This window comes from Panthera onca, chromosome B1 (genome assembly GCF_046562875.1).
Source record: "Panthera onca isolate mPanOnc1 chromosome B1, mPanOnc1 haplotype 2, whole genome shotgun sequence".
NCBI lineage: Eukaryota > Metazoa > Chordata > Mammalia > Carnivora > Felidae > Panthera > Panthera onca.
The window spans coordinates 176,341,305-176,354,585 of NC_138342.1; the positions used below are offsets into that span (position 1 = coordinate 176,341,305).

At 40.5% G+C, this 13,281-nt stretch overlaps 1 protein-coding gene across 1 annotated transcript in view; it reads left to right on the plus strand.

The window, feature by feature from the left end:
• The first annotated feature begins 9,381 nt into the window (after window positions 1–9,381).
• Window positions 9,382–13,281, plus strand: part of PPP2CB (protein phosphatase 2 catalytic subunit beta) — a 34,385-nt gene continuing 30,485 nt past the window's right edge. The window contains exon 1 of the mRNA XM_060653167.3: window positions 9,382–9,883. Coding sequence (XP_060509150.1) covers window positions 9,782–9,883 — 102 coding nt within the window. The 5' untranslated portion in view covers window positions 9,382–9,781. The remainder of the gene's footprint in view (window positions 9,884–13,281) is intronic.

Consider the following 13,281-nt stretch of genomic DNA (forward strand, 5'->3'; position numbering starts at 1 on the left):
TGCGTCCCAGAGGTTTTGGGCTTTGGTGTTACCATTTTCATTGGCTTCTATGTACTTTTTAATTTCCTCCTTAACTCCTTGGTTAGCCCATTCATATTATGCCACTGTTGCATAAAAAAGATGTTATAAGTGGAAAGATAAACTTCACAGTTTAATATTGGACAAAGATTTACCAATTGTCCTGTAGAAAAGAAAACTGGTGATAATATTAACAATCAAAATTACATTAAGATAAAATTTGAGAGTAATTAGTTATTATAAAGTTAATATTATGAAGTCATGACATATTAATGTACTATACACAACATTAATGTGTACTTTTTTTGTTGTTGTTATGTTTTCTTTATTTTTGAGAGAGGGACAGAGTGCAAGCAGGGCAGTGGGGCAGAGCCAGAGGGAGAGAGAGAGAGGGAGACACAGAATCCAAAGCAGGCTCCAGGCTCTGAGCTGTCAGCACAGAGCCTGATGCAGGGCTCAAACTCACAAAACGCGAGATCATGACCTGAGCCGAAGTCAGACACTTAATGAACTGAGCCATCCAGGAGTCCCATTAATGTATACTTTAAATTAGAAAACCTTTTAGGAAAAGAATTTTAAAAACCCAGAAATAGACAAAAAAGGATTATTATGAGAGATTTTTCACTTTATTGGCCTGTGATAGATTTAGTAGATTTAAATAAGGCCATAGAAGAAATGAAAAGATGACAGATAGATAGATAGATAGATGATAGATAGTACTACCCAGAGTAACTTTTGCTTGTCTGGCTTTCTGTGTTATCAATGGCTTTTTGTGTAGAAACATGGAACATTTTCATGTGATTTAATCCCTAAGTATTCATTGACTCATAGATGGTTCCTGAATACTCTCAAATGTTCTCCCATGTTTTTATTTTACATTTGTCTCCAAAGGCAGCTCTCAAAATCAGCATCTCAAGCACTTTCAAGTGAAATCTTTTGCTTCTGTCAATATTTAATATATTTATTTATTGTATTTAATTCTTATCCACAGTATCTTGTTTTTCTATGCTCACTGTTGTAAGACATAATCCCCGCATTAATGTCTTCCCCTTCGAATACTACTTTGTGGTCATTTGTATCCATTACTTCCATTTTTTATTACTTGGGGCCACTCCAGTTTCCAGTTTCCAATCATTCATAGCATTTGAATATATTTAATGTTTATTTATTTATTTATTTTTATTTTTGAGAGAGAGAGAAAGACAGAGTACAAGCAGGGGAGGAGTAGACAGATAGGGAGACATAGAATCTGAAGCAGGCTCCAGGCTCTGAGCTGTCAGCACAGAGCCAGACACGGGGCTCGAACCCACAAACCACGAGATCATGACCTGAGCCCAAGTCAGACACTTAACTGACTGAGCTACCTAGGTTCCCTGAATCGCTCACAGCTTTTAGATCATGACTCAGAGTTTATCTCAACACCACTTTTTAAATAATTTTATTATTTTTTAATTTATCCATTCTGAGAGAAACAGTGTGCACAAGCAGGTGAGGGCAGAGAGAGGAGGAGAGAGAGAGAATCCCAAGCAGGCTCTGCGCTATCAGCACAGAGCCCAATGTAGGGTTTGAACCCAAGAACCCTAAGATCATGATCTGAGCCAAAACCAAGAGTCAGACGCTTAACTGACTGAACCACCCAAGGACCCCAATAATTTTATTATTTTTAAAATGAAAAATAATCTATCCAAATTTTGACATTTACTCCCTACCTTGCCAGTCAGCATCAGCATTAATAAATGTACCAGTGTGTTTCTTAGTTACTCACCGTATTTTTACATCTAAATTTCTTTCAAGGATCATGTGAGAGAACATGCATAAGTGAACTTAGGGTAGATCTACCCTCTGTGTTTCTGAACACACTCTCCTTTGCCTACTCAACAGTCATTATCTCTAGTTAGAAATGCATTTCTTTGATGTTGACCAAACCCCAATTTTGTTCAGATAACTGTATGGAGAGCCCTTGAAATAGGGGGAAAATACATCCCTATTACAGACCTAGGGAATTATTCACAATTAAGCCAGTCATAGTAACCTAGTTTGGGAGAAAAATGAAAAAAGCACAAATGTAAATTAAAAACTCATCGAGATACCATTTCTCACCTATCATAGTGGCACAATTTTAAAAGCTTGACCAGGTACTCTGTTGGAGAAGCTGCAGGGAACGGGCACTCTCATACACTGTGGGAATGTTATGTGGTACAATCTCTGTACAGCAGAAGTTGTCAACATGTGAGGAAACTACATATGCCTTTGTAACCAGTAACCTTACTTTCAGGAATTTATCCGGATGATAAATCTCCATCCAATAATATAAAAATGCAAATGTATTGTTTGTCATCGCAAAATTTGGGAAATTACCTAAATTCCCATTTAGGCATAGCTGAATAAACTATGTCGCATACACACCAGTGGAGGACTATACAGTTGTAAACAATGAACACAATCTTTATGAACCAATGAAGAGTGTTTCCTGTGAAATATTAAATTGAAAAAAGCAGAGTACAAAAGAATACCTAACATATTACCTTTTGGATAAGAAAGAAGGGGATAAGAAAGAAAGAAAGAAATACACGCATATTTTTGTATAAAAGAACACTGGAAAAAGCAGAAAACAATGAAGCTGGTTACTATAGAGAGAACAGGGTGAAAGGGGGAAGGGAAAGAAGGACATTTTCCCAAATTTACCTTTCTGGATAAATTTTACTTTTGGAAGCTTGTGTAACGTTCTACATATCAAAAAGAAAATTAAATCAAGAAGCATGGGAGTAAAACTATAGGCAAGCAGATACAAAATTAATTGTTAAATGAATAATATACCCATACTGAAATAAAGACTGGAGAGAGACCAAACTAACTTAAACACAGCACTTTGGCTATAAACAATTCTAAAAGGGATTTTATTGAATCTAAGATGTCACTGACTGTAAGATGGGATTTGATTTCAAGTGTGTTACAGTATGAAAAAAAAACCAGTATCTTAGAATCAATGGATATGATATAATCTGGGAAAATGCATATTAGATGAATAATCCAGATAACTCAAGAGTATTAGAATAAGCACCAAAAACTTCCTTGGGCGTCAGGGTGAGGGCTCTTCTGAGGTTTATGATAAATAATAGTAGAGTCTATGTATATTAGGGGGATGACGATTATTGTTTGATTGGTACAGAGTTTCTTTTTAGGGGTGATGAAAAAGCTCTGGAGGTGAGAGTGGTGAGAGTTGCCTAATATTGTGAATGTACTTAATGCCATGGAATTGTATGCTTAAAGATGGTTAAAATGGGGGCACCTGACTGGCTCAGTCCATAGAGTATGCAGCTCTTGATCTCAAGGCCTTGAGTTCAAGACCCACAATGGGCAAAGAGCTTAATTTACTTTTTAATTTTTTTAATAATTTATTGTCAAGTTAGCTAACATACAGGGTATACGATGTGCTCAAAGAGCTTATTTTAAAAAAAAAACAAACAAAAAACAAAATCAGGGGCACCTGGGTGGCTCAGTCAGTTAAACGTTGGACTCTTGATTTTGGCTCAGGTCATGATTTCACAGTTCATGGAATTGAGCCCTGCACTGGGCTCCCCGGGGATAGTGCAGAGCCTGCTGGGAATTCTCTCTTCCTCTTTCTCTGCTCCTCCCCCCACTCATGCACCTGCATACTCTCTTTCTCTCAAAAATAAACATTTTGAAAAACAAACAAACAAAAAACACTCTAAAAATGGTTTAAGTGGTAAATCGTATATTTTACCACAATAGCAAAAATCACAAAAAAAATTTATATTGCAAGGAGATCTATAGAAATTATTTGGGTATATGAAATAAACAATAAAGTATTCTTGAAATCTTGGGGCAGATGAGCCTCTTTCAACAGACTTAAGCAAATTACTGACAGGATAATGACAGAGTATGACACAGATATTGGAGGCGGTAGGCTCTGGCTTCCTGGCTTCATTTCCCGGCTCCAACTGAGTGACCTAGGGCCAGTAACTGATTTTCTCTCCCTCAGGATCCTCATTTGGTTAATTAGAACAGTAATCATAGCACTTACTTCATAGGGTTGTAATGAAGGGAACAAATGAGGTAGTAATTTAAGTACTTAGAGTGCTGCCTGAAATAAATACTCTTACCACAACCAAAAAAATGTTTAAATTTTTGTATCCAAGTAACACACTTTGTAAAATATTTGAAATATGTGTATCAGACAGTCTATAAATCGGTAATAAGGAAATGAAAAACCCAATAAAATAACGAACACTCAAGGGGCACCTGGGTGGCTCGGTCAGTTAAGCTTCTGGCTTTGGCTCTGGTCATGAACTCACAGTCCTTGCAGTTGAGCCTCTCAACAGCTCACAGCCTGGAGCCTGATTCTGATTCTGCGTCTCCCTCTCTCTGACCCTCCCCTGCTCGTGCTCTGTCCTTCTCTCTCCAAAATAAACATTAAAAAAATAATAATAATGAACACCCAATTCACATACACAATCTAAATGTCAAAAAATATGAAAAATTGCTCAACTTCACTACTTGTCAGAAAAAAACAGATTATTTTCCACCTATCATTTAGTCAAAGCATAAAATGAGTAATATCTGGAGGTATCTGCCAGGTTTGTGTTTAGATGTAACAAAACCTCCAAATGAAGCTTAAACAGATATGAAGCTTGTTTTTTGTTTTATGTTTTTTCACTCATAATACGTTTGGATATAGACAGTCCAGAGCTGCTATTCTGGTTTCTCATTGTCATTAGGAACCCAAGTTCTTCTTATCTTTCTTCTTAGCTACCCCTAACATGTGGTCTTTCATCTCTTGCTTTTTTTCTACTGGCTTCAAAATGGCTGTTCCATCTCCTACAATGAGTTCCAGGCAAGAGCACTTTGAGTTTACTCCCTTACAAGCTTTCCTGTGCAGCCCCTCTCAGCTACTTCTACTTATATCTCTTGCCAAAATTACACCACATACCCACTCCTGGGTATTTTTTTAAGCAGGGCATTTTTTTTACTCCAAACAGAATTGTACAGTGGATATCAGCTAGACTACAGCAATCTCTGCTACACCAGTGTTAGCTAGTATGAAAACTATGGTGTCAAAGCCATAATGATAAGAACTGTGATATTTTTATTAATAGTTTATTAATAGCAATGTGTAGTTTTTAAATTTAAATAAGGCATTTCCAATTTGACTTTATGTTTGTAATTGCATCATAATTGATGGAGATTCTGACACAGAATTCCCTGTGTCAATTTCAACAATATCATCTTCACATTCTGATCATCAGGTTTTTTTTTAACTAGAAGATACTTAGTTAATCTTTCGAGAATTATGGCGGTTTAGAAGAATATTTTTTAGAACAATACAGTGTATAATTTTAAATGTAGCATAAAACTTCCTACAATATTACAAAATATAAATATAAATGATTCATATTAAAACCATTTAAATCAAGAAAATTATCAATATTTATATATTTTAAAACAACAATATTTTAAAATATTTATATATTTAAAAGGTGCCTGGGTGGTTAAGTGTCCGACTTCAGCTCGGGTCGTGATCTCGTGGTCCGTGAGTTCGAGCTCCGCGGCGGGCTCTGTGCTGACATCTCAGAGCCTGGAGCCTGTTTCAGATTCTGTGTCTCCCTCTCTCTCTGCCCCTCCCCCACTCATGCTCTGTCTCTCTCTGTCTCAGAAATAATTAAACATTAAAAAAATTTAAAAAATTAAAAAAAAAGAACCTAGTCAGTTGTGTAAGAACAAATATAACATGTAATATTATTTTTTCAAGTTTGTTTATTTTGAGAGAGAGAGCAGGCAGGGGAAGGGCAGAGAGAGAGAGGGGAAGAGATTGAGAACCCCAGGCAGCCTCCATGCTTGGCACAAAGTCAGACACAAGGCTCCGAACCCATGAACCATGAGATCATGACCTCAGCCAAATGCAAGAGTCAGATGCCCAACTGACTGAGCCACCCAGGTGCCCTATATCTAACATGTAATTTTTTTTTAACGTTTATTTATTTTTGAGACAGAGAGACAGAGTGTGACAGGAGGAGGGGCAAAGAGAGAGGGAGACACAGAATCTGAAACAGGCTCCAGGCTCTGTGCTGAAGCCCAATGCAGGCCTTAACTCCAGAACTATGAGATCATGACCTAGGCCAAAGTCAGATGTTTAACCGACTGAGCCACCCAGGCACCCCGAACACGTAATTTTAAGGCAAAGGATCTGCTGAAGTCAATGATTTTAAAATTCTTTGATCAAAAGGAAAAAGGTAGGAACGCCTGGGTGGCTTAGTTGGTTAACTGAACAACTTCAGCTCAGGTCATCTTCTTGGGGTTCATGAGCTGGAGCCCCACATCGGGCTCTGGGCTGACAGCTCAGAACCTGGAGCCTGCTTCAGATTCTGTGTCTTCCTCTCTCTCTGTTTCTCTCACACCACCCCCCCCCCCCCCAGCCCTCTCTCTCAAAAATGAATAAACATTAAAAAAAACTTTTAGGGGCACCTGGGTGGCTCAGTCAGTTGAGCGTCTGACTTCAGCTCAGGTCACGATCTTACAGTTTGTGGATTTCAGCCCTGCATCAGGCTCTGGGCTAAAGGCTCAGAGCCTGGAGCCTGCTTTGGACCCTGTGTCTCCCTCTCTCTCTGTCCCTTGCCCACTCACACTTTGTCTCTCTCTGTCTCAAAAATAAACATTAAAAATTTTAATAAAAATGAAAATATTAATTAATTAATTTAGGGGCACCTGCGTGGCTCAGTCAGTTAAGCCTCGGACTCCTGATTTCAGCTCGGGTCATGATCTCACAGTTGCTGAGTTTGAACCCTGCATCGGGCTCTGCACTGTGAGTGCAGAGCCTGCTTGGGATTCTTTCTCTCTCCTCCTCTCTCTGCCCCTCCCCTGCTCTCTCTTTCAAAATAAATAAACTTAAAAAAAATTTTTTTTTAATTTTTCTAAAGGAAAGGGGTTGGCAAATAAAAACAAGAACATTTCTGGTAAACAAAGACATTTAGAACTGGCTTGCAAACTTAAGATTAAATGCAGTTTTACATGGCGAGTAATTAGCAAGGATTAGAGGTTGATGGTTATTTTCTGCAGGATGAAACACACAACATATACATACATACATGCATACATACATATGTGACAGAAGAAAAGTGCAAAGAAAGAAAGATGTTTAAGGATTATGGCTTTTATTTTTAATTAAGATGCCTTTACAACCAAAATACCAAAAACTGATATTGCACTCACCAAGTCTCCTGACTGGTCTGCCAATGTCCAGCCTTCCCTACTCCTGTCAGACTGCTGAGGTCATAGAACAGAAAGTACAGGAATGGCAGCAAGACAGACTTGGGTATTCATTCCTATTCCACCAGTTATTATCTGTGTGACTTGGACGTGTTTTTAAACCCCTACGTATCTGTTTCTTTATGTGTAAAATGGAGGATAATAGGATTATTGGAGGATTAAATGAGAAGATACAAGTGAAATGCATGGTCTCTAGGAAGGACTCAAAAAAGCATTCGTTTTTCCTTGACAGCATAACTTGACTAAACTTTTCGGAAGCACTCTTTTCACAAACTCTCTTCCCTACCCCCAACTCTAAGAACATTCTCTCACATTAACTCCAAACACATTTGCTTGCACTTCAAGTACTTGCCTCCCCAAACACTATCCATGGTTCCCATTTCTCCTCTGGGTATGTTTTTCTATGCTCAATCCATTTTCTCTAGGAACTTTGAAAATAACCATTCACATTTGCAATCTGAGCTTTCCAGGTTTGGCTGAAACTCAGCCTAATTTAAGCCTTTATAGATAATAGACTAACGTCCTCAGATACTGCAACATCTACTGCAATCATACACGTGTCCCTTCTCTTCAGTATTGTTTCATCACCTTTTCATGTTTTGTTCTTTAATGGGTCTAGTACTATTTACAAGTCACTTGAGATCAAGATTTCCTCCAGCCTGATTTCCCATCATATGACCTATTTCTGTTGAAAGAAGTAGCTTTCCAGACCACATTTCACACATGTGTTCTCTACCAAAAATAATAACAATTATATATATATGTATATATATACATATGTGTGCGTAATTATGTATGTGTGTGTGTATATATATATATACATATACATATACAAATATATATATACATATGTATATATATGTTTGTATATGTATATGTATATATATGTACAAATATATGTATATATGTATATATATATTTGTAATTTTTTCCTCTTCTCCAGGCAACTTCAAGGTTTTGCTCGGGGAGAAGGTTCAAACTTCAGTTCATATACCACCTTTCCTTATTAAAAAAAATTTTTTTTAAGTTTATTTATTTATTCTGAAGGAGAGAGAGAGCATGAGTAGGGGAGGACAGGTAGGGAGAGAGAGAATCCTGAGCAGGCCCCATGCTGTCAGCGCAGAGCCCAACATAGGGCTCGAATTCACCAATCTGTGAGATCATGACCTGAGCCGAGATCACGAGTCAGACGCTTAACCGACTGAACCACCCAGGTGCCCCCAAATGCCACCTTCCAAAAGCTTTCTGTAACTGTTGCCCAGGAGGGAAAAGACAACTAACATGTTAACCCCCTTACTGTACTATTGGATAGGCACTTGTAAATGTTTCTTCACAACCTGAAAAGGTAGACCTTACTGAGCCCTTTTAACAGATGAGGAATCTGAGGCTGAGGGAAACTGGATGCAAGAACACACCTATGAAGTTGGCAAAGCCAAGATAGGAAATTTGCCTTCTTCTTTCACTTGGGTTGAGTTGGCAGTAGTATGTGCCTTCTATATAGTCAGTATGGCTGTTTAGCACCTGCTGTACGAGGGATCTAGCAGTTAACAGTTGTTCAATAAATATTTGTTGAATGTACAAATCATTAGAACTCAGGAAACACTGCAGTAAATGCAGTAAAGAATGCTGGAGCTGGAAGGGACACAGATTGTTGTCATACAGAAAATTCATGAAAGGGAGGCTTCAAGATATTAGGGTCCACAGCTATTTAGTTGCAGAGATAAGACTAGAAAGAATTCATTTATACACCCAATAAATATTGAATACTTGCTATGGGAGAGTGCTAGACTCTGGGGAGACAATGCAGCTGAAGAAAGGCACAGGTTTCCCAATTCCTCTCCAGAGTGCTGAAACAGCCCTGCCGGAGACTAAGGTGGGTCTAAATTCCCAGAGAAAAGGATGTGAAGGGAGAACCGGAAGAGATTGGTCCGGACCCCAAGTGAGTAAGAAAGGTAAAAGAGGAGCCACCCTTGACCCCCACGGGCCATTTGTCCTCCAAGCCACAAGGGGGCGCTGCAACCCTCCGCGTCCCTAGCCCCGCCGGCGCCGCCAGCTCGCCTGTTCCCGGCGGAAATGCCCAGGCGATGACGGAAACCCAGAGGGAGGGGAGAGAAAGAGCGAGAGAGGGGGCGAAAGAGCCGGGAGAAGCGGGCGGGCGGGCGTGAGGCGGCGGACGGTTAGCCTCTGTAGGGTGTTGCGCCGAAGACCCGCGCCTCACTCCCCCCTAAACTTCCGTCGCCCTTCACCGACTCCAGGGGCGCGCAGCCGGGCGGGCGAGGGTCTCGAGGCCCTGCGCCAGGAGCCGCCCGCTGGCCTTGGGCGGGGCGAGGGGCCCGCAGCCACCCTCCCCGGCTCCCTCCTCTCCCGCTGGGAGCTGGCGGCGGCGTCGGCAGCGAGAGAGGGGAGCGGCGCCCGGGGTAGGGGTGGGTAGGGGCGGGGAGGGGGGAGGGAGGCGGCAGGGAAGGGGGATCGGGCCGCCATGGACGACAAGGCGTTCACCAAGGAGCTCGACCAGTGGGTCGAGCAGCTGAACGAGTGTAAACAGCTTAACGAGAACCAAGTGCGGACGCTGTGCGAAAAGGTAAGAGAGAAAAAAGAAATGTGGGAGCGTTTGGCTGGGTGGGGGCGGCCCCTCCCCTCCCGGGCCTGTCCGCCCTGTGCCCCGCGTAGCCGGTCCGGGTCCCCGTCGGGCTGCGTCTCCCGGCTGGGACGTCCACCCGGGCGGCGGGACGGGCCATTCCATGACCTGGCTTCAGGGGGCCTCCCCGGGCTCCACCTCTCCTCTGGGCCCACCCTAGGGCCCCGTCCGGAAGCTCACTTCGCTGGCCTAAGGAGTCCGGTGGAGATGGGCGGGGAAACGTGGCATCAGGAATCCACGCCCTAGATTTTATTGGGGTCACCGCCGCTCTTCTGGGGATTACTGACCCTAACGTTTCACGTGGGGACTGGCGATCTCGGCGCTTTAGAATGCAGGCAAATTAATGCAGTCTCATTTGAAAATGCACCGAAAGTTAACCTGGATGTTATTACTATTAATGAACTTTTTAGTAGACGTAGGAATTTTCTCAGGTGAATCAGGGCCTTCAAAAAAATCACTAACCTGGGATGTGTCACGCGTTTGTTTGTGGAGGGATGGCTGTAATGGCGGGCTGATGTTTTAAATAGAGGTTGACTGTGGTTGAAACAGATGGTGACTGGTCTTCGCACTGAGTGGCCTTGGAAGCAAAATGTTTATTGTCAAAAAACAAGACAGCATGTCTTAAGTTTGGCAACGGTGATTACTTGAAAGGATAAATGGGAACGTGTTTTGGTGCACAATAACCCTTTTCAAAAAGTTATTTCCGTTTCTATTCTATCTAAAGTGGGTTTGTTTTTTGTTTTGTTTTCCCCCTATCCCAAAGAATAATAAAATATGCAGGGGGTTAACTGCTGACAGTTGTTCTTGATTGAGTGATCTTGGGCAACTTTCAGAATTCTGTATCCATTGTTTTCTTAACCACTGGGATCATTTCGCACTCTCCATTTTAAAGTCTGGAATTTTTTAATTCATTTTTTATAATCGAGACTAAATTTTCACACGTTTTTGTGTAGAAAAAGTCCTATAGGAAAGAGTAACAAAGTTATTTATTCTTACTGCTGTGGGGTTTGTATTTTTAAGGCATAACCTGTAAGAGTTGTTTGATCATTTTGTTTGGAAATCAGGACGCCTCAGAAATGCATTGAAGAAGGAAATCATAGGGCACTCTTAAATTATGCAACTTACAGATGGAGGAGTAATAGCTAATAATCTAGAACAGTGTTTTTAACAAGTAAGGTTGCCAAGGACTGTTGGGTATTAAATAATTATAACTCTTAACACCGGAGAATTTCTGTAAATAGAACTGCCAACCCAGTGGTGTTTTTTTTTTTTCTTTCTGAAACAAACATTACTTATAGCTTCAAGTCGACATTGTTTTCTTATTTGATAATCTATAATTTCACGAGTCTTAAAATTTCCATTTTAAATTGCTCTCTCAAGGCCTAGTGTCAACATTCAATTTTGAAATACCTAGTTTTGAAATTAGTTGAGTCGGTTAACCCTGCTGTATTAGATACAGACTTGAAGTTGTGAACAGAGTTGGTGTTGAATCAGTTTTTCCCTTTGACTAAAATAATTTTAAGATACGTTTATAGAGAAGAGTATTGTACCACTTCTCAAGCACACTTAAGTCACTTTATTTTATTTTATTCATTTAAGTAATTTCTACATGCAACGTGGGGCTCCAACTCACCACCCCGAGATCAAGAGCCACAGGCTCCCCCTGAGCCAGCCAGGCACCCCTCAATCACCCCCTCAATCACGCTTCAGTCTTGATCATCTGAGGAAGTTTTCTGTATTTGTTAAGAGAGATTATTTGTACCTCAGCACTTAAATAAATTGGACTACAGATCTCTAGGACCTTATAGGTATATTTAAGCTTATAAGTTCCTCACTCTTTTTAATTTTTTTTTTATTTTGAGAGATAGTGAGCACATGGGCAAGAGGGGGAGGGCAGGGAGAGAGGGAGACAGAGAAACCCGAGCAGGCTCCCTGCTGTCGTCACGAGCCCAGTGTGGGGCTCAATCCCATGAACCATGAGATCGTGATCTGACCCGAAATTAAAAGTCAGATGTTTAACTGACTGAGCCACCTAGCTACCCCACTACTTAAAAAAAAAAAAAAAAAAAAGCTCATATCCACTAAACATGAATTTTTAAGTGAAAATAACCCAGCCTTTTATCTGTGGCCTCTATCCCTTAGGTGGAATTGCCAATGGAATGGAGAAGTGTAATATAGTATTTCTTTCTCACCACCCTTTTGAGCAATGCTTAGTTTTACAACCCTCTCATGGCCACTGTGGTATTTCTTGGTGGCATATGTATTCTGTCTTCTAACCTTAGTCTTTGGTTTCCACTTTATATCTCAACCCCTAACATTCTTTTTCCTGACAGGTGTGGTATTTACTTACAATGAACTCTGGTAGTCAGCATATCTGAGTTTAAACCCAGTCTCATTGCACCTCTAACTCCTTTTTTGTAAGACAAGAGTAACATTAAGATACTACCCGGATAGGGGCGCCTTGGGTGGCTCAGTTGGTTGAGCGTCCGACTTCAGCTCAGGTCATGATCTCACGGTTTGTGGGTTTTAGCCCTGCGTTGGGCTCTGTGCTGACAGCTCAGAGCCTGAAGCCTGCTTCAGATTCATTCTCTCTCTCTCTCTTTGACCCTCCCCTGCTTGTGTGTGTTCTCTCTCTCTCTCTCTCTCTCTCTCTCTCAAAAATAAATAATAAACATTTAAAAAAATTTTTAAAGATACTACAGATAAAGTACTGACAAGCAAGAAGCCCTCAGTGAGTGAATCTTAGAAAAAGCCAAGTAAAAATAGCCATTTTATCTTGTTTTATTTTTTATTTATTTTTTTAATGTTTGTTTATTTTTGAGAGAGCACGCAGAGAGGGAGACAGAGAATCCGAAGCAGGCTCCCAACCAGGGCTTGAACTCACTAACTGTGAGATAGATGGTGACCTAAGTCGAAGTCAGAAGCTTAACTGACTGAGCCACCCAGGTGCCCCCGTTTTACCGCGTTTTAAATCTGTCATCTCATTTTCTTTTGGGAAAAGATGCAAATTAAATAGCTGTGTTGATGTGACTGTGTTGATGTGAGGTTTTATGTGTAGTGGTTGTATAACCCTGAAAAATATAGTTTCTGTATTTCATGTAGTCTCTGTTATCTGAAGCACAAAGTACTAGAATTAGTAACAATTTTGTGAAGTGACTTTAAACTCCTTGCCTGGTCTACTTAGTACTTCCTCTACCTGTCCAGGTCAAGAATGGCAGGCATAAAGAAGGAATATAAAAGAAAAATAAAATGTTAAACCTAGTTATACAGACCATCTTTTGGTTCAATTCTTTGTGACTACGTGGTTTTTTGTTTTTTGTTTTTTAATAGGAATCTTTTGG